Source organism: Haliotis asinina, chromosome 4, assembly GCF_037392515.1.
Source record: "Haliotis asinina isolate JCU_RB_2024 chromosome 4, JCU_Hal_asi_v2, whole genome shotgun sequence".
NCBI lineage: Eukaryota > Metazoa > Mollusca > Gastropoda > Lepetellida > Haliotidae > Haliotis > Haliotis asinina.
Genome location: NC_090283.1, coordinates 64,867,508 through 64,893,655, shown reverse-complemented (window position 1 = coordinate 64,893,655; position 26,148 = coordinate 64,867,508). Strand labels below are relative to the sequence as shown.

The 26,148-nt window shown below is 40.4% G+C and overlaps 2 protein-coding genes across 3 annotated transcripts in view; both read right to left on the bottom strand.

The window, feature by feature from the left end:
- LOC137281779 (uncharacterized) overlaps nt 1-18,282 on the bottom strand; it is a 76,382-nt gene extending 58,100 nt beyond the window's left edge. For both annotated transcript variants that reach the window (XM_067813394.1, XM_067813395.1), the window contains exons 1-7: nt 18,193-18,282; nt 11,353-11,410; nt 8,470-8,757; nt 7,443-7,670; nt 4,601-4,792; nt 2,267-2,491; nt 1,238-1,456 (exon numbers count right to left, since the gene is read on the bottom strand). In XM_067813394.1, coding sequence (XP_067669495.1) covers nt 1,238-1,456; nt 2,267-2,491; nt 4,601-4,792; nt 7,443-7,670; nt 8,470-8,752 — 1,147 coding nt within the window. In that variant the 5' untranslated portion in view covers nt 8,753-8,757; nt 11,353-11,410; nt 18,193-18,282. The remainder of the gene's footprint in view (nt 1-1,237; nt 1,457-2,266; nt 2,492-4,600; nt 4,793-7,442; nt 7,671-8,469; nt 8,758-11,352; nt 11,411-18,192) is intronic.
- Nucleotides 18,283-22,374: 4,092 nt separating this feature from the next.
- Nucleotides 22,375-26,148, bottom strand: part of LOC137281781 (uncharacterized) — a 55,821-nt gene continuing 52,047 nt past the window's right edge. Inside the window, exons 37-40 of the mRNA XM_067813396.1 lie at nt 25,832-25,879; nt 24,237-24,467; nt 23,353-23,592; nt 22,375-22,524 (exon numbers count right to left, since the gene is read on the bottom strand). Of these exons, the coding sequence (XP_067669497.1) occupies nt 23,357-23,592; nt 24,237-24,467; nt 25,832-25,879 (515 nt within the window). The 3' untranslated portion in view covers nt 22,375-22,524; nt 23,353-23,356. The remainder of the gene's footprint in view (nt 22,525-23,352; nt 23,593-24,236; nt 24,468-25,831; nt 25,880-26,148) is intronic.

The window sequence follows — 26,148 nt, the reverse complement described above, 5'->3', positions numbered from 1 at the left end:
AACGACATTGATACTAAATCTTTCACGAGTTAAATAAAACTGGTATTTCACACGGAGGCAATTTTAGCATTCTGTCTATTGTATTACTTTCCAACATAAATTGCCCACAGTGTGATGACTATCATATCAATTTTCCGCGAGTCACGCCAGGAGTGAAACATCGCGATAGAGGCATTAGCATGGTGAGTGAGTAAGTGAGTTTAGTTTTACGCCGCACTCAGCAATATTGCAGCTATATGGCGGCGGTCTGTAAATAATCGAGTCTGGACCATACGATCCAGTGATCAGTATCATGAGCATCGATCTGCGCAACTGGGAAACGATGACACGAGTCTACCAAGTCAGCAAGCCTGACCACCCGATCCAGTTAGTCGCCTCTTAAGAAAAGCATAGTCGCCTTTTATGGCAAGCATGGGTTGCTGAAGGTCTATTCTACGATGGGACCTTCACAGGTCGCATTAGCATGGTGACGTCATAAGTGTCATCATGACGTCATAAAACACCAGTGTAATATTCCCGCAAAACTATTACAACTCAGTATCTTCCACGGGCGAGTAATTAGGAGATAAAGATGATAAGTTGTTCACTGGTCGCGAGGGGGCAATGGGCTAATGTATCCACGAGGTGTGTTCCCCGAACATAAACAAACCTCGACGGTGCATGAGCCCATGGACCCCGAGGGACCAGTGAATTTTAATTTAGAACTGTTTGAAGCACTTCTGTTGAACGCGAGGCGAATCGCCATTTTGCAGACACAGGGTAAACTGATTAAGAGTGATCTCCCTTCCATCGAGTTTCAATCGGTAATTTCCGTGCTTGATGCATGATTCAATGTTATTCGAGACAAAGAAGTACTGCCATGAAGCACCAGAAGAGTTCTGAATTTCCAGCGGTGTACATTGAAAATAAAACATCGCAAGTAAGCGGGGTACATTGAAAATAATAGAACAGCTCTTAGGCTGTCGGAAAGCGACATTCATGTGTGAGGTAAGATAAACTGTGTTGTAAAATAAGAAACAGATTAGAGCTAATATAATTTCATTATGTCCCTCTGATCTTCCAACACAGTTCGTTTATCGCCGTTCCGCCATAAGCGCGTTATCAAGATTTTTAAAACAAAATATACATACTGTGTTGGAAAATCAGAGGTATATAACGCCACTGAATACCTCTAAATAACTTCATTTTACCAGTCACTATGGAGTATTTACTGAAGTCATGGTAGTATAATACTTACTATCCTCGGCGTCCAGCACACAATTTCTGATTTCTGGATGGAATATATATCCCTTGGGACATTCTTGAATCTCCACCGTCCTCTCCCCTCTACAGAACAGATGGTAGCGCGTGCGAGGAATGCCGGGATACGGTATTTCTCCATCCGGTTGTCCAACACAGGAAGCGGAACACGCCATGCAGTGCTCTCGACCCAGGCACCGCCCTATCCTGTACTCACCTTCATGTAACAAGCGACATTTGCATTCATAATGAGGAAAATACATAATATTTCAATATGTCGAAATGGGCAGTTCTTGACAATTTAATACAAATCATTTGCATATAACGAACTTTGGTGCTTCATAAACTGACGTCAAACAGAAAGCACACCTGATTTTATGTGCAAAATGAATCTGAGGGGATTTGTTATACCTTTTGTCACGGCAAAGTATTTACCGTAAGATAATATACACGAGTAATGTAAAACCCGTTATATTTCTCTTAGACTACGCTTGTGCTGGGAGAACAGAATCCACAAAAAGTGTGGTATTAGCACTGCATGACACAGGAATCGTGGGGGAATTCCTTTTAAGTGCCAGTTTCGATTCCGATCTTTCATAATCGGGTACTGACCGTTTTCCTCTTGCACTAGCACTATCCCAATGATGCGTAGATTTATTTTGAAGTGACTTATACCGTGACTGGATATTAGAATTGCAATGGAACTGAAGGAGGTGATTTTAGTCTTTCGCCGCCCTCAGCAATATTTCAACTATATGGCGGTGGTACGTAAATATTCGAGCAGACCAGACAATCCAGTGACCAACAGCGTGAGCGTCTTTCTTCGTAACTGGGATACAGTTGCATGTGTCAACCAAGTCAAGGTGTCTGATCACTCAATCCCATTAGTCGTCTCTTGCGACAGGCATAGTTTGCTGAAGATCAGTTTTAACCCGGATCTTCACGGGTGTCTTAAATAGCAGTCAAAAAAGTTATTACCCATGCTAAGTCACTCCAGCAACAGAAGGCATATCTTGTGAGTACTCACACGGTGATTTCGGCTCAAATTTGTTTCCACACGGAGTTTTGATCATGTCAAACAACCGACACGTGGAGCTGCTCTCGTCATACAAGTACATGTACTTGCATTCTGACTGGTAAGGCTTCAGCCCGAAGTGGTGGTACCTTGTACTACAGTCGTAATACCGAGCGCAGTTCCTCGGGTCAGCGAATTTGGCCGAGGGGTTCATCTGGCAGTAGCTATTGATTGACTCTGAAATTGTGAGCACAAGCCTATTTTTTATTATGGAGGTTTGGGCATAAAAAGTTATATTCACACACTGGCTTTGACAAAGAATGCACACTGGTTTCTTCAAGTGTGGACAAGTTGAATAAAAACATACATTGAATCAGTTGTGATGGATATGTATATAGAAGAGATAAAGCAGCTGAGACGCTAGGTCTGTAATCCATTACTTCATAAGATCAGATTTGTCAGAGACAGGTTACACACGCGACCAATTCCTGTAAAGGCGGCAGGCACCTTGACCGAATTTTGATCCATGAAGCAACATGTTTGTGCTTTGGAGATTTAAATGTTTTTTTCTTGAATTTAAACGAAACAAAAAATGCTCCTTTTTAAGCAAAATCTTGCTTGTGACGGATGGTTTCGTATTCGATCAGGTTTTCGCGGCCAGGTGATCGTTATTCATAAATGAATGTCGGTGATATTGTCGGGATTCCAAAATCTATTTTCCTAAGAGATTTCTTATGATTTAGGAAAATGTTCGACTCTTTGAGGTACATAATTTATAACAAGGTTATTAAAATGGATTTAGTTTTCCTTATATTCATCAAAATCAGTTTAAAACGTATTTCGTCTCATTCGATTATTTCACAGATCGCCGCCATATAGCTGGAATATTGCTGAATTAGGCGTAAACTTAAACTCACTCACTCAATATAATGTAAGTGATACCTGTCGTGGATGCTTGATACTTCATTGAAATTAAAACTACAAGATACTTTACACACCCATAAGAAATATCCTTCTGCTAAAATCACTGTTGATTGTACAGTTGTGATTATATCATGAGCTGATAATTGTTTCAGCCGTATTATAGCAGCGCGATGTTGTATGTAAAGAAAATTCAAGGCTGTATCAGACAATCCAGCGACTGTCACCATGTGATATGATAAGCGAGCATGTGTTATGAATCACTATGACAGTGATAGTAACACGTTGGCGAAAAGGTTCCCCACGGGTGGTACCTGTCATAAACACACGCTCGTCAATTATTCATCTGAAAAAATGTGTGGTATAAGTTCAAATTGGAAATTGAATGAGACATCATTTTTTATCCAGTTTGGAAATTTTGTCCATTTTTTCCTCCCATAAAAAGTTTTGAAAGCTTTACTGAGGCCTTGTATATCGTAACCTTGATCTTACAAGCAACAGTGGCATGACGCTCTTGGAAATACTGATAAAAAGAGCACGCTCATGATAACCTCAAAAGTTTCGAAATGTAATTTAACACCACAGGCTGGACCTGTTGGAATGTTGCTCGACATGAAAGGGAAGGTAACTCCTGGAAAGTTGAAATCATCCCTTTTGTCAAAGAGCCGTGGGGAGACTTTTTAGTCACCCTATATCGTTCTGCTTTCAAACGGCTGTCCGCTAATGTCCTGACCGCAGTTGTTGTGTACCATCACGCAAACCGCTCACGGCGACGGGTGTCGTCATGTAAAGACGTCACGGCAGCGGCGTAAAGGTGCCACGTGCCCGTGTGTAGATTGCCTTGGATTGACAAGATGGAGTAGGCAGCACTAGCATCCTCACGATATTCACGAAAAACCCTCGTTAGCCGTGTGACATATTTTGAGGTGTTAACTGGCTAAACCGGAGATACCATTTGGAGACAAATAGCTATAGCCATGAAGCCATGGGATAGTTTGAAAACAGGTAAAATGCACACCAGTAAAATTATCTGTCTGAGAATAATGTCACTTTATAAATAAGACAAATGGCGTTTAGTCAGATAAATAATCCATATTTACTATTTTTAGCAAAAAGTGTGAATGAGGTAATTTGTAATTTTAGAGCTCCAAAAAAAAAAAAAAAGAAAAAAAAAAACAGAAAGAAAAACAAAACATACATACAAACAAGAAACGTCCAAGGTGTTTCTCCGAGGTTACATACAATCGACGACCAACCATAAGAATTTAATGATGAAAAAATAAAACCCAACCATATCAAATCTGCCAAATTTGGCTTAATATTGTTCCATGTAACGAAATAATGTGACACGTCAACCATATTTGCAAACATGTTCAATGACAAATAATAATTGAACGTATTGATTTCAATTATATCAATACTTACTTTGATAGCTTGATGTGCAGTTCTTTCCTATTGGGTCAAATACTTCTTCTGAAAGTTTACATTGTAGATTTGACACTATTTTCCCTGCTTTACAAAGGATGTGATGGGACGAGAAGATAGTTCCTGGTTTGGGGGCGTAGCCATCTTGCATACACTGACTAGATACAGAGAGGCACTCCGTCTTGTAATCACCTAAAACCGAACATCAGCCTGTTATCTTGGCATAAGAAGTACATGAATAACAGCACAAAAATTCTTATAGTAATAATAATAATAATAGTAATATAGAGCATGACCAAATTATAATGATGGTAATACTAAAACGTCACTGGACTGAAGGCGAAGTGGAGCTAGTCCAGTGGTTAGTGCATTTTCCCGTGTCGCGTTTGATGCTCCAACTGGTTACAACGTCCATAATTTTACTTTTGGGTATGGCTAATTTTGTACAGCCATTCTCCCTCAGTTTTCTGATGTTAATTAAGATTGGTACATGTATACGGGCTTTTGGAGGCTTGATATTTTACTAACACTTTACCTTCTGTATCATCTTATGATACAACGTTTAATATCCCATCCACCCACAAGAAATGGATACAACAATTCTGTCATCTCAACCCGGATATTCACTTTATAATTGACTGAGAAGTTGCGTATCTTGCGTATCTTGCCATCGCTGTTGCTCAACAGTTTCTAAACAGTTTCACACGTATATGGATTTGTCCACACTCGTCACTTGTTATGAATATATTGCCCATTTTCAGGAACTCTGACTTGACTGTGGGATGTGTATGGGTGAAATAACGAACGATGGGGGGCAAGTCGGTTTTTAAGACCTTTGCCACTAACACTGACAATCGCTCCGAGGGACGGAGTAGCAGCCTTGTGGTTAGGACATTCTCTCGTCACGCCGAAGACCCGGGTTCGATTCTCCACATGGGTACTATATTTGAAGCCCATTTCTGGTGTCCCCCGCTCTGATATTGCTGAAATATTGCTGAAAGCGGCGTAAAACTATACTCACTCGATGTTACATATTTCAGAACGACACTTGGAAAGTAAACCCATGAATAACTTACAGTTATATCCCTAGAACTACTCACTCGGAGTTTCAGAAAAAGTCGCGACGTGAAGGCACTGCTCTATTTGTGCGTGAATACTTTGCATTCTGAAGTAAAACTGCAAGACAGAGACATCTATCTTTCTGTGAACCACCAAGGTCGTCATCACTGACATGCACTCTATTCAGGGCATGTGAAAATGTTAATATGCTAATATAGGATGTTTATAATTAAATGTGCCACGCATGTTCTCAGCATGTAGACGTTGACAGTCACCTTAATGCCACATGCATCTAGATAAATCTGACTTAGGTACGAAACACAAGCTGGAATGCATATTTATGTCTTCTTATCGTGAAATTACCTCAAATAGAGTGAGTGAGTGAGTTTAGTTTTCCGCCGCACTCAGCAATATTCAAGCTAGATGGCGGTGATCTGTAAATAATTGAGTCTGGACCAGACAATCCCGTGATCAACAACATGAGCATCGATCTGCACTTGTGGGAACCGATGACATGTGTCAACCAAGTCAGCGAGCCTGACCACCCGATCCCGTTAGTCGCCTCTTACGACAAGCATAGTCACCTTTTATGGCAAGCATGGGTTGCTGAAGGCCTATTCTACCCCAGGACCTTCACGGATCACCTCAAGTAGATATCTAAGGGAGTGAATATGGTTTGGTGATATTTTTGTAACTGGTTTTGTTCAGTGTGCCTGTATAGAATTTGGCTAGGGTATAGCAAGACAACATTTTTACTATATGGGTACTTTAACTGAACTGCGGGAGAGGTACGATATGTTTGGCACGGATCACCCTTTTAGGGGATCAGTTCTATAGTATGCATTGCCATGACATCAGGTCAAACTGACAGTCTACCCAACCACGACGACGATAGAAACAATGCGTAATATTATTTTGTATTTTAGAATACCCAAATCCAATAAAATCCATTGAAAGTAAATGAGGTTTACGAAATTATGAAATAAAAAATAATATCATTTTTTTAAATTTATATTACTCTTTTTCCCTTTTATCTTTGAAACTATATTTGTGCAGGATGTCGGGCATTTGTCCCGGAATTTAAATCGGAAGAATCGAATGTCCCTGGACACATCATGTTTTGTCTATTTAATATGTAGCTCCTGGCTTTACAGAACGAAATGTATCTGTTAAAATATTAAGTGGCTGTAAAATGAACACGCCGCAACGCCTATCGTGTCCAGTGACTATCTCTGATGAGAGTCAAGTTCATTGTACGATTCTATGTAGATCATGAGGAGCATGTGTGTATGACTAACTTTCAAGAAAAGGTGAGCATATCTTCTCATCACTAACACCAGTTAACATTTAAGATTATGACTATGGAAATAATGAACTGTTTTAGAGGCTTTCTAGAAGTTGTAAGCAATAGGAATGGCAAGTATTTATGGATGATCAACTTCTTTATTGCACCAAATCGGCGTTTTCGGTACAGATTCTTATGGCAACCACATTTGATTGCGACTGCACAAAAAAAGAAGAATCCTCGTCACTCTTTTACACATAATGAAATGATTTAATGGTTTAAATGATTAAAATGAATGTATAACATATTTTAATGTTAATGACATTTTAATGAGAATGCAAGGATGGCGGTAATGGCGGGCAAGATTAAAATGAAATTATTATTTTTTAAGGAAGCATTATGTTTCATATTGGAATGAAATGGCGGGGCGGACGGGAAATGAGCATCACAGAAAATGACTAAACAACATATGGACGCCCGATAGTGCCATGTACGTACATCTACTGGATGGGGGGTTCATGCAGGATATCTCGTTACTCATTTCGTTCTCCCGGCACACTGCCAGTTCAGGATCAAACAGCCTTGGATAGGCACATTCGTTCTCGTAGATCTTCAATCCATATCGTTTGTCCGGCATTTTCCGTGAACAGTCGTAGAACATCGTGCAACTACCCGGATGCGGAAATCGCAAGTGGTTATAGATGGGACAGTATCTCTGTGCCACTCCTGGAAATATCAGCATGGTATGACAGGCAATAATAGTATCAATAACATTATTACAAGCGATAATCTACAATGGGTGGCTCAGTCCGAACATGTGGCGTTGAATGCAGGATAGGAGTCACCCGCATATATACACATACACATCAACACACCGCAAAATGTGCACATTAAGACCGGCCGATCGCACATGCTCAGATTTACATAGATACAAACCAACCGATGATGAAGCTAACATTTCCACAACTAAATACCATATACTATACCAAGAGGAGTTGATAAAGTTACAAGTATGTATGTATGTATGTATGTATGTATGTATGTATGTATGTATGTATGTATGTATGTATGTATGTATGTATGTATGTATGTATGTATGTATGTATGTATGTATGTATGTATGTATGTATGTATGTATGTATATATCCCTATATATATGTGTGTGTGTATGTGTGTGTGTATGTGTGTGTATATACTTTGGATTGCAGTTTGGACCAAGACAATCCACCCATTAACTCATCTGAGGTATATATTTAATCGCTGAGAAAATTAAAGTTCCTGGTGTTATCGAAAACAATATTTGAGTTTGGCAGAATAATGAATTATGACAACTTTGATACCGGTAACAATACCGTTATGTTTCAAAGCAAGTTTTTAATGATGTTAAAAATGATTTTACATGATTGTATGTGTCTAATGATTGTATGTGTCTAATGATTGTATGTATCAAATGATTGTATGTGTCTAATGATTGTATGTGTCGAATGATTGTATGTGTCGAATGCAATGGTGTAATCTCACATACGGTCCATGTTCATGCAAGAAGGAGAAACTCGGAGACAGTTCTGTGATGTTGCATCAAATTTCAGTGACGCCGGACAGTTGAGCCAGACACCGTAGGTAGTCATGCCTTGGGTGTAGCAGTGGAGGTACCCCGTGCAATCCCAGGGCACCTGAGTCAGACCTGATGACCTCTTGCAGAACAGGTTGACCAGCCAGCGGGGAGCATGTCCATTCCTCAGCGTCCTCCCCAACGTCAGTAGCATCAGCATCAACAGGAACAACGACGACCATGTGGATGACACCATAGTACCTACAGAACATATTGGTTCCAACATGGGTGAATGAACGCCATTCTGTATTGGTTGGGGGAAAAACGACCTTTTGAATCATGCAAGCGTGAACGTTGAAAAATAAACATGTCACACATATGTCCTGGCATTGTCGAATGTGTCATAACACTTTTGGCTGAGGTGAATTAGCAATATTCGTGTGAGTAAATCGACATGTCACTCACAAATCCCTGCATTAAAGGTCGGTTTGTTTGTTGGTCCACGCCGCAATATTCCAGCTTTAAGGCGACTGTGCTTAATGGTCCAGTCTGAGGCACATAATCCAGTGATCAACAGCAAGAGCATAGAATATATGCAATGCGGATGCATTGACATATGTCAATCAAGTCAGTAGCCCGGACTATCCGATCCCGTTAGTCGCATCTTACAACAAGCATGGATTGCCAAATAACAATTGTAACCCGTACCTTCACAGATCCTGAATGTAATAAGTGTAGATTATTATGCAATAAAAGAACATACCACATTTCAGTCCTTGCGTGAAATACGTCGAATAGAATACGTGAATAAGCTATGCTTACGCGGTAAAACAAACATGTCGAAATTCTTGCATAAACGGCATCGGAGTAAATGAAAGAAGAAGCAATATTTATGCGAATAAATGGACGGCATGTCCCACATAAACTCCGAAAAAATCCTGGGTCGGTGATTAAGGCAATAATCCGTATTTAATTTAATAAACGAAAGACACACGTGAATATCTGTATGAATGGCACATGACTAATTAATGAAATATGCGACATTAAAGGTAATACCCCGATAGCCAAAAAACTATATAGCGTAAATAGTGGGAAATTCGATACTTATGTGCATAAAAGAAAGACATATGAAATGGTTTTACATGAATATTTGATTGAAAGGGAACTACCAAGATAATTATGTGAATAGACGGACGATATGTCACGCACGAGGGGCATGTGACAGAATATTTCATGTTTGAGTGACGTAGCGCATATTTTGTTTCAGTCATACCTGCGATGAATTTACAACTGAAACGTACATCAGGTGCTGCACCAGTATATAAACGACATGCTACATATCAAATCTGTCATTTTCTAATACATGGCACTGTTTATCAAGTGGGCACATGAACGATATCAGATTACGCCACTTATAGCAATATTTCAGCAATAACAGGGCGCTGACTCCAGAAATGGGCTTCACACATTGTACCCGATGTGACGAGCGAACGCCTTATCCTCTAGGCTTCCCCACCGCCCCTTAACAAATTAGACTAAACGACATGTCACATGTCCTGCATGAGCTACTGACCGATATGTTACATATTCATTCCTGAATGAATGAAAGACTGATCTGTGACGCGCATGTTAGTTTGAAATAACGTATAGTGAGTGAGGTTAGATTGGAATGCTGGCACTTTGAACAATATACCAACAATAACATGGCAGATTACACTAGAAATGAACTTCACGAATTGTACACACGTGGGGAATCGAACCAGGTCTTAGGCGCAACAATTTTATGTAAACGTTTAACCAATAGGCTACCAAATATGTAATCCTTTGTGTTAACAAGATATTCAACGAGGTGGAAGTCACAACATAAACTAGTTAGAATTGACGCCAGTTTAGGTTGATCATATATCATGGATGGCTCAAAATTTGAATAATATTTTCTTCCATCATGCCCTTTTATTTGTTAAGCGACAGTAATAGTCAATCCAAAAGCTTCTCCACTGCCTCAGCCGACAGTAACACGCTGGTATGATTGATAGTCTAGACACGTCAAACATTTCACCTACCTAAATCTGTATTAATAAGATGTCATGACGCACTCTCAGGCGTCAGGGAGTGTTATATCTTCTCTGGCGGAAACGTCAACGTGACATACATATATTGAAGCTACAGATTGTATATGTTTCAACTGGTTTCTGTGATTTATGTATTGTCTTGCAACGAATGCATTGCAACACTGCAGGTGGCATCAGGGAAAGATGGTTCAGCTAGATCAACCTTAAAAATGCGTCATGTAGGTTAATGTGTTCTCCGCTTACGGTTGTATTTAGACACGTGCTGAGCTGGGTTAGAATTACCCAGTTACACAGTAACCCGCTAGAGGCGACTAACGGTATCTGACTTGGCTGCCTCAATTGAAAAAGTTCAGATGTAATGCCTATGTACAAAGTAACATGCCCTTAAAATGCCTTAACATAGTGAAACTTGGCGCTCTGCCATCATTTTGGGGTTGAGGGGTTGGTGTGTCTGTCTGTCTGTCTTTGGAGCGGGAAGGGGATTCTTTGTGTGGGGGTCATTGTGTGTGTGTTGAGGGGAGGAATGATAGGAGGTTATTTTTGTGAGTTCTCTAGTAGTTGTTATGTTAGGTGATCTGACTCACTGATGCATGTCATCCTCCTTACGTAGATCGGTGCTTGTGATGTCAGTCACTGGATTGTCTTGTCCATGCCATATAGTTAAAATGTGCCATTTCAAAAAGCACAGACAGGAAATGCGCAGCGACTGACAAATAACGCTGACACAGCAGTTTATGGAGAATTTTTTCATCTCAAATGTTGCATAAAGATGATGAATAATCACCTGCCAGTCAGTGTTCCCCTGTCTGCCACACCGGAGAAGGAAGCACGTCAGTTACACGCTGAAAATGCAAAGTGTAAATCAAACCAAATGATATTAATTCATGCGAAAGCATCTCGTTATTCTGGGAGTGCGGACAATGATATTCAAAACCTTTTAAAAGAAAGCTAATGGTGAATGTAATATTCAACTATCAACAGTGACGGTATGAAACTGTCAAGACAATCAACAACGTGTCAGCAAGTACTTGGATATGCTAGAAACATTTGCTCTTTGATGTATATGTTTACGTGTCATATAACATTCCAATTAAAATTGGTACATAAAATTTCCCAAAGTACTTGCGATTTTGTGTCTGGGCGATCGAAATACAATTGTAAAATAGCCAATGAGGCCGAACACCTGAATAAATGTACAGAGAATACCACCTAAGTGATATTCATGTTATTGATAACTGGATCGTCTTGTCCAGACTGGATTGCATACATGAGTTATTGCTGCGGCATAAAAATACATTCACTCACTCGCTATATGTCAGTGATACCTATCGCGGATGCTTAATGCTTTAGTACCACAAAAGCGACAAAATCTTGTTTCACAACCATAAGACGACATGCTATATTATGAGCATGGGTTGATTGGGTTGTTCTACGCCTCATGACGTCGGTTTACGTTGAGTCTGGACTAGACTATCTACTGATTGGCATCGTGCGATACGATAGAGGATGTGTTTAGGAAACACTATCTACTAGTGATGCGACCAGGTGTTCTCAAACAGATAAAAGTATCCTGCTCTACCCGTGACATTCGTCCTAAATTCTTTATCAAAATATGTATATATTACAACCAAATTGCTTTCGACTTTTATGTGGTCTGTCGAAATGCAATAATTTTTGTATTCTATGCTGTGGCCCCATGAGTCGAACTACTGAACGGATATGTAAAGAATATTATGCAAGCGTCTCCTGATATCGGTTATATCAACACGATTTGTTTAGGTTACACATATCAGGGTATTTGCACTTTTGCCATCGGTTTCTGGCGCTCCAAGCGTACGCAACTCTGCCAAGCGATTTCATCGTTTCTAATATCATAATAACAGTTCATTTGTATTGTGTTTTCTCAAGACAAATATCACGTTCAAAGCCGACCTATACTGTCTTTGAGGTGCTGGATGGTTAAGTGATATCACCATCTCATTCCACTGATCTGGGACAAAATCACCAACGTCGGAAATGACCTATGAAACTCTGTCAGGAGCCACATTGTCGAGCATAGTGACCCATCCGAGGACATCACCTGATGTTTCTGACGATGTGGCCTGAATCTTAACAAATTGATGAATGTATATATCGTGCTGGGATTCGAACCTATGACCATAGTTATCTGGTGTGACTAAAAGACACAAAACTGCACAGCAAATTACCTCACCTTGAATGATAGGGCCGCTGGGTGCCGTGATAACAATGAATAGACGCGCTAATAATTTGGTTTTCGTCTAAAACACACTTGATCGGCTGAACACATTTACAATATATAAAATACGTTTGAAGTGTAAAATAAAGTATAACTTTTCTATCATGTCGTTCTACGCACGCGCACTGGTAGTCGACAACGCGACAGTGCGATATATTGAATATGTCGCGTGTCAGGTTGTAATCAATTTTGGGGCTTTTTTTGCAGACATCTTATAATTAGACGGGGCGACGATGGAACGCGACATATTTTGACCTTAAAATTGTAGCTATGTCACTTGTCGCCTTCGGGAGGTATAGAAAAATATTATTAAGTACGCGACATGCGACAAATAGGCGAAATGTCGCGTTGTCGCTTTGTCACTTTGTCACTTTGTCGCTTTGTCGCATTGTCACGCTTTCGTCAAATTTTGCCTCACTTAACTTGTTTTTAAGAGGGAGACAACGAGACAGTGTCCCTTCCCGGATTCCATAGTTATGCATACACTTTCACTACCCACGATTGCTTACTTTTATCAATACATACCCTGAACTAACAGGTATCCTCAGACACTTCCAATCCGTTTTCTGTTGGCGCAATGCTCGTCCTGACCTTGCAGCTACATGCCTGCACTTTTTGGGGATATTGTACAGACGTAGGTAAAGAATCGTGTTAAATGTGTAGTTATTCATAGTGTCTTTCACACTCTGAGTGTCCGCTTGATTATGGTGACCTTGCAGGTGTAACTCATATCAAAGCACAAACAATGGACAATGGAAGGTTGAACAATACACTCATTGTCAGTCCATCGCCATGTGTTGTTCTGTCACGCTATAATGTTTTTTCAGTTGTGGGGGTAATTTTGCTTTAAGTGACGTAATAAATACTTCAAATAAAGCTTCTTTGATTGACATTCTTGATGTTTAGGAGAGAATGAGGACATTTTGGTTACGGATATACAATTTCTTTATCCTATATTCTGGACGTTTCGACATATATTCTAACTGCTTCCTTGAGTACATCAGAATCTATGTCGAAAAGTCGTCTATACAGAATAAAGCTACATCTAAAAAGTGCCCTTGTTATACAAATAAAGCATTTACGTTCCATAACGAAGAAGAAATATGAATTTACACCAAACTAAATCTCTGTATCAACTGTAAATAGTAACTGACGGATATGTCAAGCTGATTTTAAGGTCAATGACACTTGACGCATGCTTTAGTCGAACTACGTATAACGAACTACTGTTATAACGATATATCGTTGGTGGTCCCTTTGTGTCCCAGTCCATACAGCTGTGAATTTCTGTACCTCGTTGGGATGAGAAAACCACAACAAAAAACTCGGTGCACCTAGTAGCAGCTGGCTGCTTCACAAATTTGGTTTCCTTTACAAAAAATAAGCTCAGAAAATAGACGTGTACTGTGCGAGAGGTCTGATATTCTTCGACTAAGACACCAGTACTTACACACAATTCGAAAGAAACGTACAGAGGGTTACGAGCCTGTATATGTGAACGAAACATGGGTAAATGCTTCCCATACCACAGGGACACAATGGTTCGGTAGCTCCTCTTCAGAGTCCTGTGCCTGAAAATTACCACTTGGCAAGGGAGAGTGACTGATTGTGCTCCATGCTGGTAGCAAGAGTCGGGGATTCCTACCTGGCTGCTCCTTAGTCTTCAAGTCAAAATCTAAAGACAACCGAGACTATCACACCGAAATGAACGGGGTGGTTTTCTTAGAGTGGGTACAAAATCAATTGGTACCAGCACTGCACCCCCCCCCCCAAAAAAAAAAAACCAAAAAAAAACCAAAACAAAACAAAAAAAAACAAAAACAAAAACAAAAACAAAAAAAAAAACCCAAAAAACTCTGATTGTCGTGGATAACGCTCCATATCATGGCGTTCAAGTACCTAATACAAGGGCCCTAACATCTAACAGTAAGAAGGGAGACATGATAGAATGGTTGCAGAACAAAGCAATATCGTATCCAGAAAAAGCAACCAAACCTGTTCTGTATGACATCATAAAGTCAAAGTAAACCACAACTGTCTTTAAGTACCTTACAGAACATGGTCATTCAGTTTTGCGATTGCCACCCTATCATTGAGATTTAAGCACCAAAGAACTCATTTGGGGCATCATGAAATCGGATGTTGGCAGGCAAAATATAACATTCAAACTTCGGGATGTGCAGGTGGTTGTTCAACAGTCAATAGACACCATCACGCAGGAAACATGGTAAAGGTGCGTTGAGAAAGTTGAGAATGAAATAGAAAGACATTATTGGGAATAAAGTGGACTGGACCATATTGTTTGTTTTTGTGAGTGGAGAACAGAGATACTGATGAAAACGTTTTCATATTGCTGAATGATTTGTATCTGCATCCAATGTGATCAGCTTCCTTGTGTTTATGAATGCAATGGGTTTCTTTGCATTGTGTGAATGGAGATCGTCAGTGATGGTGAATGTGTTGTCACAATGATGTTTGCACTTGGCAGGTCACATGTGAACACATGGTCCAGATCATCAGGATCACTTATTAGGCTCTATTCCACAAAAGGGCAAGATGTATTCTCATTTGCCCATGTATGTCTATTTTTAAGTACACCTTTCTTGTATCTACGAGGGGTTACCAAATATTTGTCTGGTTGTATGTCTTTATAATTGTGAACGTTATTGCCTGTCAAAATATGTGTACATATTGCTAAGTTTAACAGTGTTTTGGGCAGAGCTAGTAGATTTGTGCAAGGTGGGGCTCAACAGGCAGAGTTAGCAGATTTGTGCAAAGTGGGGCTCATTGGGCAGAGTTAGTAGATTTGTGCAAGGTGGGGCTCATTGGGCAGAGCTAGTAGATTTGTGCAAGGTGGGTTCATTGGGCAGAGCTAGTAGATTTGTGCAAGGTGGGGCTCATTGGGCAGAGCTAGTAGATTTGTGCAAGGTGGGGCTCATTGGGCAGAGCTAGTAGATTTGTGCAAGGTGGGGCTCATTGGGCAGAGCTAATAGATTTGTGCAAGGTGGGGCTCATTGGGCAGAGCTAGTAGATTTGTGCAAGGTGGGGCTCATTGGGCAGAGCTAGTAGATTTGTGCAAGGTGGGGCTCACTGGGCAGAGCTAGTAGATTTGTGCAAGGTGGGGCTCATTGGGCAGAGTTAGCAGATTTGTGCAAGGTGGGGCTCATTGGGCAGAGTTAGCAGATTTAGCAAGGTGGGGCTCATTGGGCAGAGTTAGCAGGTTTGTGCAAGGTGGGGCCCATTGGGCAGAGTTAGTAGATCTGTGCAAGGTGGGGCTCATTGGGCAGAGTTAGCAGATTTGTGCAAGGTGGGGCTCATTGGGCAGAGCTAGTAGATTTGTGCAAGGTGGGGCTCATTGGGCAGAGTTAACCGATGGGTGCAAACTAGGACTTACTGTGCTGAGTTAATCGGTATTTGGAAGATGGTACAGAGTTGTTAGACTTGAGCAAGGTGGCGTTCATTGGACAGGTTTCCTAGATTTGCCTAAGGTGGGACTGCATAGCATTTGGATATGAACGGTATTAGTACATGGACATGTAGTCAAATTTGTTTCTTGGAGCTTAAAGTCTGCCCAGTTCCATGACGCTATGTCGTAGACATCCGTCCGAATAAACGTTTGGTTTATAATCTAAATTCATGGCAGTACGCATAAACTTAATGACAGTAAGTCATGAATATGCTGGAACAAACCCATCAGGGTAGGTATAAGAGCCTTGAAAATGATATGACCGGATGACAGAATATGAATTATTACATCTTTCACAGAAAGAATAAGCATGCCCCACCCTTGCTGCAGAACTCCTTACATAATGTGTCACACACGAGTACGTTGGAATGTTTATGAGTCAACCCAAGCATGTAAAATGTTGTTTTGTAAATACCTCATAATCTACAAAAACCCTTTTTTTATTTTGATGTGAATATTTAATAAGCAGACACAAGGTTGTTGTCGAAGTTTTTCTGACTACACTGTTTGCTTTATTTGTCAAAGATTCTCGCTTACATGTTTGTATCTGTTTTCCGTGCATACTATAAGTTGTTCACTGGTCACGAGTGGAGCACGGGTTGAGGAAACAAACAGCGAGAGTACCTCAACTCAGGGTCCCCGTTGGACCAGTTAACAGCGTATTTATTTTACCGAACGCCTCAATGTTAAGTTTGAACTGTTTGAAGTATGGGTATCGGATCGTACACCAACCAACCTGTGTGAATCAGACGATTAGAATCTTGCACCTTGCTGTTTTTTCCCGCAGGTATTGTTTTAGTAAAGTCACCGCGACGTAATTCCCGTTCTTAATATTCGCAAAGACCATATATATGAACGTTTTGTCAAAATTTAGTTACTGGAAAGAGAGTGAAATGTTTTCGTAGCCACCGTTAGATTTTGCGGACGACACAAGAAAAACAGATTTAGAGTCATCTCCCTTCCATTGATTTCTATTCGCAAAACATCGGTAATTTCCGTGCATCATTTAATGTTATTCCAGTTAAAGAAAAGTGACTACCACGAAGTACTGAATGAGTTATCGGCCAATCGAAAAGCGACATTTATGTGTGAGTGAAGATAAATTATTTTGTTCCTGGCAAGTTCCAAGTGCAGGTAATTTGGCTTCATAAGACGGTTCAAAGTAATTTATGTTAGGGTCAATAAGAAAAGAGAAATGTTTCTCGGGCATCGGTGCGTCACTTTTATTTGTGCTCGTAATCAACATTTTTATTGCCATTTAAAAAAAGAAATGACTTTGCCACGTCCCAATCATCCATTTGTCTACTATAAGAAAGAGAGTCTGTAAGAACGAGTGTGACTGTATCTACTACTCAGTAACATCTGATAATATCTCAGTAATATCTGATAATATCTCAGTAACATCTGATAATATCTCAGTAACATCTGATAATATCTCAGTAACATCTGATAAGATCTCAGTAATATCTGATAATATCTCAGTAACATCTGATAATATCTCAGTAACATCTGATAAAGTTTCCAAGCTGTATTTCCGAGAAAAAAAAATATTTTAAAAAATGGGTTCCTCCAGTGTCGCTTTTTTTCTATAAACAATTTTTAAAAGTCTTACCGCCCTCGTCACTTTTGAAAAAAAAATGTGCGGTAGGAACAATTCTTTCTTTTTATGCAGTCTTATGACGTACGTGTAAGATCATTTCATAAATCTGTCATTGAAGTTCTGAACTTACCTTTAGGAAATGCCTAATTGCAACCCGATAAGAAGGCAGCACTGTCCCACCCCCAGATGCCTTCTGTTACCCATATTGATTTTTCCAATCATTAGTTAAATTTGAAAAATTGATACAAGTTAAACGTACCAAGGATATAAAACTAAAGAAACAAATCGTTAAATGTCTTACCTTGTCTGTATCAGAGCAGAGTTACCACACGACCTAGCTGGTGAAACTCATGTTTGATGTACACGACAATGGGTCTTGCCCAGCTAAGGGATCCTAATGTACTGGGGGTCGTATACATGATTTGGCTGCAGGGCATGTTTTAATATGTCACTGGGCAATTGGAGTTTAACATCACATGAATACTTATGCTGCTTTTTCCGGATGCTAACACCTAAACCTGCATGATTTACCCGACAGGCGATATAAAATCCTGTGTGGCACTGTTTTATGAAATGATTATTAGAACGCCCGTCAGTTAGGTGCGGGGAATGAATTAACGATGTAGCAGAAAGGCAATGCGGACTTGACTTGGACTTGAAAACAACGTTATAAACCTCATGTATATATATCCACTGGGCAAAGAGAAACTGCTATTGCCGTGTTTGTTTGTTTTCCAAAGTCTTCATTACATCTTAATTTATTTAGATACAACACTAACCTGCATGTAATTATATTTCGCGGCACAGATGAGTCTAAAGGCGTTGTTGCTTGTATTGGTCGTGGGATTGTAGAATCATATCACTAATATCGGCATCAACAAAACAAAAACAAAACAAAACAAAAACAAAAACAAACTAAAAAAACATACATGGCAGTGGTCTGTAAATATTCGAGTCTGGACCAGACAATCCAGTAATCTGCAGCATGAGCATCGATCAGGGAACCGTTGACATGCGTCAACCAAATTTGTGAGTCTGAAAACCCGATCCCTTAGTCGACCCTTACAACAAGTATAGTCGCCCTTCATGACAAACATGGGTGGCTGAAGGCCTATTCTACCCCGGGACCTCCACGGGTCTGATTCTTAATGATAACGTGTCGGGGTAGCGTCACTGGTCTCTCCGAACGGGCGGGAGCGAATCCACAAATAGGTGCAAGATATGAAGCCCATTTTTTTCCGACGTTATATTGCAGGAATAACGCTAAACCGACGTAAAACCATATACGGTCAATGTTAATGATCAATACAGTATACAATACACGTCAAAAATACCAAAGGGTATTCAAAATTCTAGTGACAGTGGGTTTTGCAACACTATAAACTGTCCGGTCTTCCCAGAAAGATGTGTCAAGGGTCAGAGAAATATTAAGAAGGTATTCCAGAGAGGTCGCACTTTGTGCTGCCTGGTACAAGTCAATGGTTCAGAAACATGCAAGTGTAGGATATCGTAGGCGGTGTTAAAGAGGCTGGTTTATTTCTATGACATGATGAAACAAATCTCTTAAGACCATTTACTGATTTCGACATATCCTCCACATTTCAGGCATATACGTTTAGTGAGTTTTAAGATTGAAAGATTTGTTAGGATATGAACGGTATTAGGATCTACCCCAGGAAAGAAGACAAAAACATCAACTTTCATTCCTTTTCAGACAAACATTTAAGCTTTCATCTCACAGCTAGGTCATGCGTGCGTTTGGAGTTGAACACCAAACCCTGAATTATTCCAGTCACGTGACTTTAACCCATATGCTCCAGTCTGGAACCAAACGATCTACCCATTTATTTTATGAGCAAACGGTGGCGCGCCTTTAACTAGCCTGACTATCTAACCCACTAAGACGTCTGCATAGCTACCTGTTTACCCCGTGTGATTCATGTCTAGTCTGCTAGATGTGAAAATAGTACCACGAGTGTATAGTTAATTAGACTGCAGACCTGTATACCCACATCTGGATATATGTACAAAGCCATTTCAGGACGGTCATGGTCATCAACACATTAAGGTTACAAGGTCATTAATGACACGTGACTGGAAAAGTAGTTCTTGTTCACAGTGTGTCTCCTTTCGCCAAAGAATAGAAACATAATGTTCAGAGAAACCTGATATTTGGGCCTAAATAATTCCATAACACCGTGAAACAAAAAAATGAGTGATCAAAAATGAAAATAACCTGACGTACTTGACCTCATATACCTACAAAGGATGGCATGCACGCTCAAAATGGAAACATTCGTTTTTCAGACTTTCTGAACGGAACATTTTAACATCGTGGGATGTGTCACTGCAAATGACACCTTTACGCCTTGGAGCTTTCAACGGGTTCACTGTCAAGTTCGCCGTTTACGTGGAGCCCTGAGCGCGACGCTGTGCCGATGCTGGAACATGCAGCCTGGTTTGGGATGTGATGAAGCGGAGTAACAAGATCATGTGACGATGAATTTAGGTCCGAAATATTGAGTTTGGTATCTGCCATAAGAATCACGCACGTACCTCAGCGAACTCACATTCACAGCTCGCGCAGACACACACGCTCGCGCTCACGCACACAAATGGTTAGCCACGTCGTTTTGCTGTCTATTCAGGGACGCCTGTAGTTTGTAACGTTGCAATGATATGATCAAACCTCAAGGAAGACGCTTGTTGGCAGTAAAGGTTGACAACCAATGCTCGAGGGAAAAACATACTAAAGTACTGTCGGAAAGTGTTTTTTTTCGCATTGATATCAAGAAGATATGCTATTAATGTGGAGGCGTGAAATGTCTGTTAAACTAAGTTCAGCCCAACTATAGTTTCAGTAGTAAGGGGATGGAAAAAGAATCTAGATTAGTGCAGAAATGAGCGATGTATTTGAATTCCAAAGTCCAACAGCGCCATATTTGGAACAGATCATGGTTTAATGAGAATTAGTGTGCGATGATATTGTAATTCAAAGGTCACATTTAAATTGCCATTTTATTGTACTGAATTTAGCTTCATTATAAACGGTAACTTACGTCAAAATAATAACTTTAGTGCTAGAACTATTATGGAGATAGCCAACATGGCATCTCAGTGTTACTATAACAGGAAACATGTGGGAGGGGTCGTCTCATACGATATGTCAGGATGGGGTGACACAAACGGTGGTTGGGGTCGGGACAGATACCAGCTGAGATAAAATGATCCTTTAGAGGAATTAAACCACTAGGGAAAATCATTTCCAGTGTCCTTTGAAGTGTTTTATTATAATAATAATAGCTGCCCTAGTGTAATTATTTGTTTACAAAAATAAGATTGTACTTATTTTCTAATATTATTCATGCCTTATAATTAAATACATATGTCCCCGTTGTGTAAGGCGTCTAATCATCCTCACTATAGTAGTTATGTAACGGCATGTCATGGCAGTCTACAGATAATGACCAGTGCTGTCGATTGTCGGGTGGTCATGCGACTTATATATTTTAAGATGTTTAATACGATGGCTGATTTAGATTTCCAATGGGTATCATACACTTTTACACATTTGAACACAACCCTTTTGAAAGAGAGACAGTTCATCGATAGATGAGAAACATTGAACGCTCTGAGAAAGGACACGTATCTTTGAGATGACCCCTTTGTGCCTGTGAGCAGCACATGCATCTCATGTCCGGTCTGTCTCACACTTGGCTGAACAATCTAATTGCCATCTATAGTCTTTCTTTTGTTTCCTGTTTCCGACAGTACTTCCTCGCCATGAGTTTATACTAGTTGCTTGGATATGTACGCTTTCTAACTTTCCTGTCATGATGACGATGACGACGGCGACGGCGACGGCGACGGCGACGGCGATATCCATGGTTGTGAGCTAAACCAAATTTAAAAGTTACACAAAATACAATAAATATCATGAAACCCTCGAAAATGAGTAAAGAGTGCCTTTTGAACCAAAAACATTAACTCGGGTTTCCGGTTCCCTGAACAGACGCAACACTAAACAGTGAATAACATGAGTAGACGAGTCACCACCGTTTACTTTCAAATACGGTGTTCTTGTTTGAGTGAATTATCTGTTATTTTTTAGCATTAGGCTCATAGTGTCACAGATGATAGGTTCCTGGTTCGCCTAAGGTGCGCCATTCTAAACAGCGCACTACTTGAGGAACTCCGATACCAACGTTTACGGGATGGCGGGGGAGGGGATACCAACAATTGTTGTCTGTGACTACAGCTAACACACCCTTTGTCGACGCGAAACAACCAAGTCATCATGTGACCGTGACAATTACTCCTATCGTTTGAAAAGCATGTTTACTTTCATAAAATTCCCACAATTCACTGGTCCAGCAAGAGGCACATGGACCAATATTGGAGGTGTGACTCTCTAGAAACTCTCTTTGTTTACAGAACCTAACGGGAAGACCAGCAGCCATCAGTGCTACAACAGGACACAATGTGGACGTGCTTACAGTTTATTTCAAGGCACGATTGTAACACACAAAAAATAAATACTGTTGGAATCAGACTGATGTGTTTCATACACTCGGATACAGACGAAACAACGGCAGAAACCGGGACTGATGGTGGTGTTCGTGAGCAACTCAGTCTGAAATGAAAGTAGATAGTTGCAGCTAATGTATTTAGGATCCAGAACTAGTAACGGTTTCGATGAACACTTCTGTTGAAGTTACTAGCGTATTTTTCAGTACATGTGATTGAGATAAAATAGTTTGGAAAAGTGATGAATTATGATTTCATTCAGACCGGTCTGGATTACTGTCGTCGTGGTACACATGACACATTGCGTAACACACTTGTATAATACATCATGTTCCAAGAACTGACACATAAAATAGTTCACAAGTTCTTGTTTGTATCAAACAGTCAAACTTCAGAGAGAGAGAGAGTGGTATATCGAGAATCTGGAAAAGAGACCGAGAAGGTCTGGTAGGTACCATGCCTATATGATACGTTTAAACAACAGGTACATTTAAATTCGATTACCTGCCCGGAAAAGACTGGCGTTCAAGCTAAACTAAAACGTTTGATCACAGACATACAGTGATTACAACATGTGTTTCGCGAAATGTTTGAGCATGACCTGCAATTCCCTTACTCTTACAAGATTTTGTAGGTTGTATACAGTTCCTCTTTTGACGGTCTGGATGGAATGGCTTATTGATCTGACAGTCAAACAGACAACCCCCAGTCAAAGATGGACAAGCCAGTCAAAATTAAACCATAATACAGACAGTCAGTTGATGGACCAAATAATTTAATCCAGTGACATGAAAACACATTTGCTGCTCTTGGTGATGATATAAGCGATACCTTGATTTTGATGTACGTCAGGTGTGTACAAATGCTGAGATTGGCTTACAGCGACAGATGCATGTGTAAGCAATGTGTTTACTTTGCGACACACTCTACCTACATGCTTATGCTACTTTCGTCCCGTACACCTGCACTTCACACAAGGTCAGTAGGTCATTTTGGTCAGTCCTGCCGGGGGAGGTCAGTCTCAGGAACCGCCCCCTGACTTCCGTATTACACCTTAGCGTCTGGGTTTTGGAGTGGGGGAACACTCCGGAGTACGACAGGCACTCCACTCCAACATCAGAGGAACGGGGCTCGTGGTCAAATAACTCTATCTTGAAGTCATGGAGCCTGGAATCTGAAAGACAGTCAGGGAATGTGGATTGGGCAAAGGAACATGGCCGCCGAAACAAAAACCAGAATACATACAAAGATGTAGATGTACATTGAAGCTTTAAATAGGTCAGCTAGTGGTCGATAGTATGAGCAGCGAAGGACAACAGCCACGATGGGTGCACTCAGTACTACTTTTCTTTCCCTTCCAGAGGTGTCATCGTTTTCCTTAGTGAATATGATCAACTGATTCAAACGTTGGATCTGACGACCTTGCCACGTATTATGTAATTACCGTTTGTGATAAACGTTCCTCGCGTTATTCGTTACTTTGACATGCAGACATTTTTTAAAAAAATGTTCATAGCGAATTAATACCTCGCCTTGATATTGCTGGAATATTGCATCCAAGCGGCATAAATTTAAACTCGCTAAATCGCCACTTTTGCTCACTAGCACTCGGCAAACTCCTGAATCGTTAGTAGGTTTGCTCGTGTTTTTCTCCCACATCAAGCTCACAAGCCGTGACATAAGAGAAAATACTGTCTAACCAGTGACTCGCTCCCTATTTCATCATCATGATGCAAAGGCGTCGACATAGCTATGTTAACTATTTTGATTACATGTACGTCATCACGCGCCAGACATCTGACAACAAACAAAGCTTACCACATGGCTCCCCGCACGAGCCCCTGCTGGTGATGATGACGTTGATGATGCTGTAGTTAGCCAGGAAGTCCACCATCCACCAGGGATTCAAGTCCCCAGTCTGAGCCGCCCAGCAGGACTCTGAGCTCCAGTTCTGTGAAGCGTTACCGTCCACAACTCGATGGTCTGAGCCGTTTATCAACGAACTGCTGGACGTGACAGGCTTGCCCGCCAGATTTATCTCTGGGGCCGCTGAATGTAACATATATTATAATTTAAAACGTTTTTGTTGGGACATACACTTCCATTTATCAAACAAGGACTTTATGGATGGTCTCTTTGTGATTTATGTGATGGGCACTGGGCCAAAAAACGATAGAAGACATCGCGTATGCACGTTATTATAAACATATATTGTTATATATTATGAACAGGGTATTATGAACATATATTGTTTTGCATTAAAGTCTTTTTATTACAAAACGCTTTGTTGTTTAATTTACATGTGCTGTTCGGCAGTCTTTGCATTTGGTTTTGGTTTTGATCTCTGTACTTGTTTGGTGTTGTTTTGTCTTATGAATGAGTTGTTTATTTCAGAAATATTACTGCGATGTTTCAAAACATTCTAATCATAGGTGTCGGGTGCGTCTATCATTCTCAAATAGTTACTGGGAAATAATAAATGCTATGAGTGTCGAGGAAGGCAGCAAACCCCAGGGACATGAATGCATTGTATTTCATGTCATGGACACAACAAAAGTCAAATTAGATGCACAGCGGCCCTGACTCCACATATTTTCTCATACCTTTGCAGATCAAACCAGATCAGTTTCATTGGCTTGTTAGTTAGCCGTGTTAATTATACACATTATTTAAACGTGCTGCCTGAAACGTTCTGACGTCACACCAAAGGCTTTAGTTGGATTCCTCACACTTTAAAATGCTTATCCTTGTACCTTTATCTGCCCCTTATCAGAATGTGACAGGGATATTGCTGAGAGAGGTGTGAAATCTATTTGCATATTCAGTATTTTACCACAGTCATTTTGATGTCAGTACTTCGTGTCTTGCGAACAAGCGAAAGCCAAGATACACCTGTCACAAAGCACTAAGGTGGTAGTAAGTCACTAGGGTAACCTTACTGCATTGTTAAAGAAAGAGAGTTAAGGTTAACCTTAGTAAAGGTCGAGAAAGAAGCCCCAAGTCAGCTATTTTCGAAACGTTCGTAACCATACGAACTTCGTAAGCCCATTTGTAACACATTGGTTACGATCAAAGTTAAGAATTCTTGTGGTTTCGAGAATATGGTCCCAAGACTGTAATAATGGATACCTGCGGTCAAGACTTAGTGGTCAGTGATGGACTTGGATCTGGTACTGGTGCACTCGGAACAACCTAAGCGTTAATAGCTGCACATAGATGTTCGTAAACAACAAAAAACACATCTGTCCTTTAAAGACGACGTTATTGACTAAATATTAATTGTGGTATTGTATTGGCTGATTGGTCTGCATAGGTCTTATTCTTAGGGACCGATCCCTATAGCAAGGTCGGACAAGAAAGTCCCTGACTTCTGGTTTGAATAGATCTTTAAAAGAAATATCAATCAAATTCACCTTGAGTCTGGGTACTTGGGATCTCCTTGACTGTCCCTTTTTCATCTCCTGTCGATGAAAGACATGAATTTAATGTAGAAATTACCCTCGACAAGGAACTCAGAGCAGGCACCAATTGCACACCAGAATTGCAACATTGATAATTAGCAGAATATTCCTGACAACCAAGGGCGAAAATAGTAGGAAAGTAGGGTAGGTGTGCTAAAATGAATGATATGATATCGGGAACCGTGAGTCTTTTAAAGCTGATTAGTTTTATGAAAGTATCATAGAGGTAAGATAGGTGAGTATATCAGTGTTTGATGACGCAACCATCA